The 1,248-nt window shown below is 45.6% G+C and overlaps 1 protein-coding gene across 1 annotated transcript in view; it reads right to left on the reverse strand.

Moving 5' to 3' along the window:
- Positions 1-1,202: 1,202 nt before the first annotated feature.
- LOC142859442 (olfactory receptor 1f45-like) overlaps positions 1,203-1,248 on the reverse strand; it is a 924-nt gene continuing 878 nt past the window's right edge. The window contains exon 1 of the mRNA XM_075989614.1: positions 1,203-1,248. This exon is cut by the window's right edge and continues 878 nt beyond it. Within this exon, the coding sequence (XP_075845729.1) occupies positions 1,203-1,248 (46 nt within the window).

The raw sequence follows: 1,248 nt of genomic DNA on the forward strand, positions 1-1,248 counted from the left end.
CATCTCCTGTGATTCTGAGAGAGTTGGGTGACAGGACTCATTTGACACCCGAGGAGGAACAAATGGAACCTGTGTGGAGGAGAGAGATGTGCAGGGAGAGAAATTGGTGAGATTCCCCAGGATGGAGATCGCTACAGTCAGAGGCAGGACAGAGTCAGGAAGCAGCTGATGGTGAGGACACAAAGGACACAGAAGCCAGTAGAGTCGGGGAAGGAAAGAAGTGAGGATATAGAGACCATGAAGGGAGAGCTACTGAAGACTGACCACTGCCCCAACCCAGAAGATAATGGACAGAACTATTTGAATGTGAGGAAAGGACATGACACGTGACATTGTGGACACTAGACCTTTAGTATAAACTAGAAGAGGGCTGGAACTCTCGACACTCTGACCCATATTCCAGAATAGGCTTGCACTTGGACTCTGAAGTCCTGAGTTCCAATTACAATCATGACATTAATTCAAGTACCCATGTCCCTAGGCCGTGACTCTAGACACTTTAGTTCTGTAAGGAAATCTGTTCCCTGCAGCTCTTGGGAATGTGCACAGACAGACACAGGCATCTTTGGGTGAGTAAAGCCACTACGCAAGGCTTCCTGGCACTTGCTAGGCATCCCTAAGAATCATGCTGAGGACCAAAGACCTGAAATGTTAGGTGGGAAGAGAAGTCCAAAGGTAGTGTTCTGAGCTGTAGCATGTAAGACAGGGACCTCAGCCTGGGACAAAGGACAATCACCACCAACACAGGTACCAGAGGCACTGAGAATGGAACACTGTATAACCAACACCTCTAGTTGTCTAGTATGGGTAAGTTAAAGTTCCTGTGGGTCATTTACCAGGGTAACCACAGCTCTGCTTGGGGCCAAAGAGTAGATGACCATATCTCTTAAAATTCCCTGATCACTGTGATAGCCAGTATCTCAGGAGATATTAAACACATCCCAGTTCAGAATGTTTCCAAATGTTCTCAGTTTCTCTTATCTGTGAAATGTGCATCTTAGAATCATCCCTTTGAAGAGATAAATTTCAGAGTGTGTGTCAGAGAGCATTAGACAGTTTCCGAATCAAAACATGAACACAGACATCTATCACTAATCCCAGGAGCCATCCTGCTGAGCACTGGACCTGTCAGGATCTCTCTGTAAAAAGGAAAAAAAATACATGACATCTGAGAATCCTCTCAGCTCTAGAAATTTCAAATCCTAGGACCTGAGAATTATCTTCCTTAGGGCTCCTTTGATGTCACGA

This window comes from Microtus pennsylvanicus, chromosome 11 (assembly GCF_037038515.1).
Source record: "Microtus pennsylvanicus isolate mMicPen1 chromosome 11, mMicPen1.hap1, whole genome shotgun sequence".
Lineage (NCBI taxonomy): Eukaryota > Metazoa > Chordata > Mammalia > Rodentia > Cricetidae > Microtus > Microtus pennsylvanicus.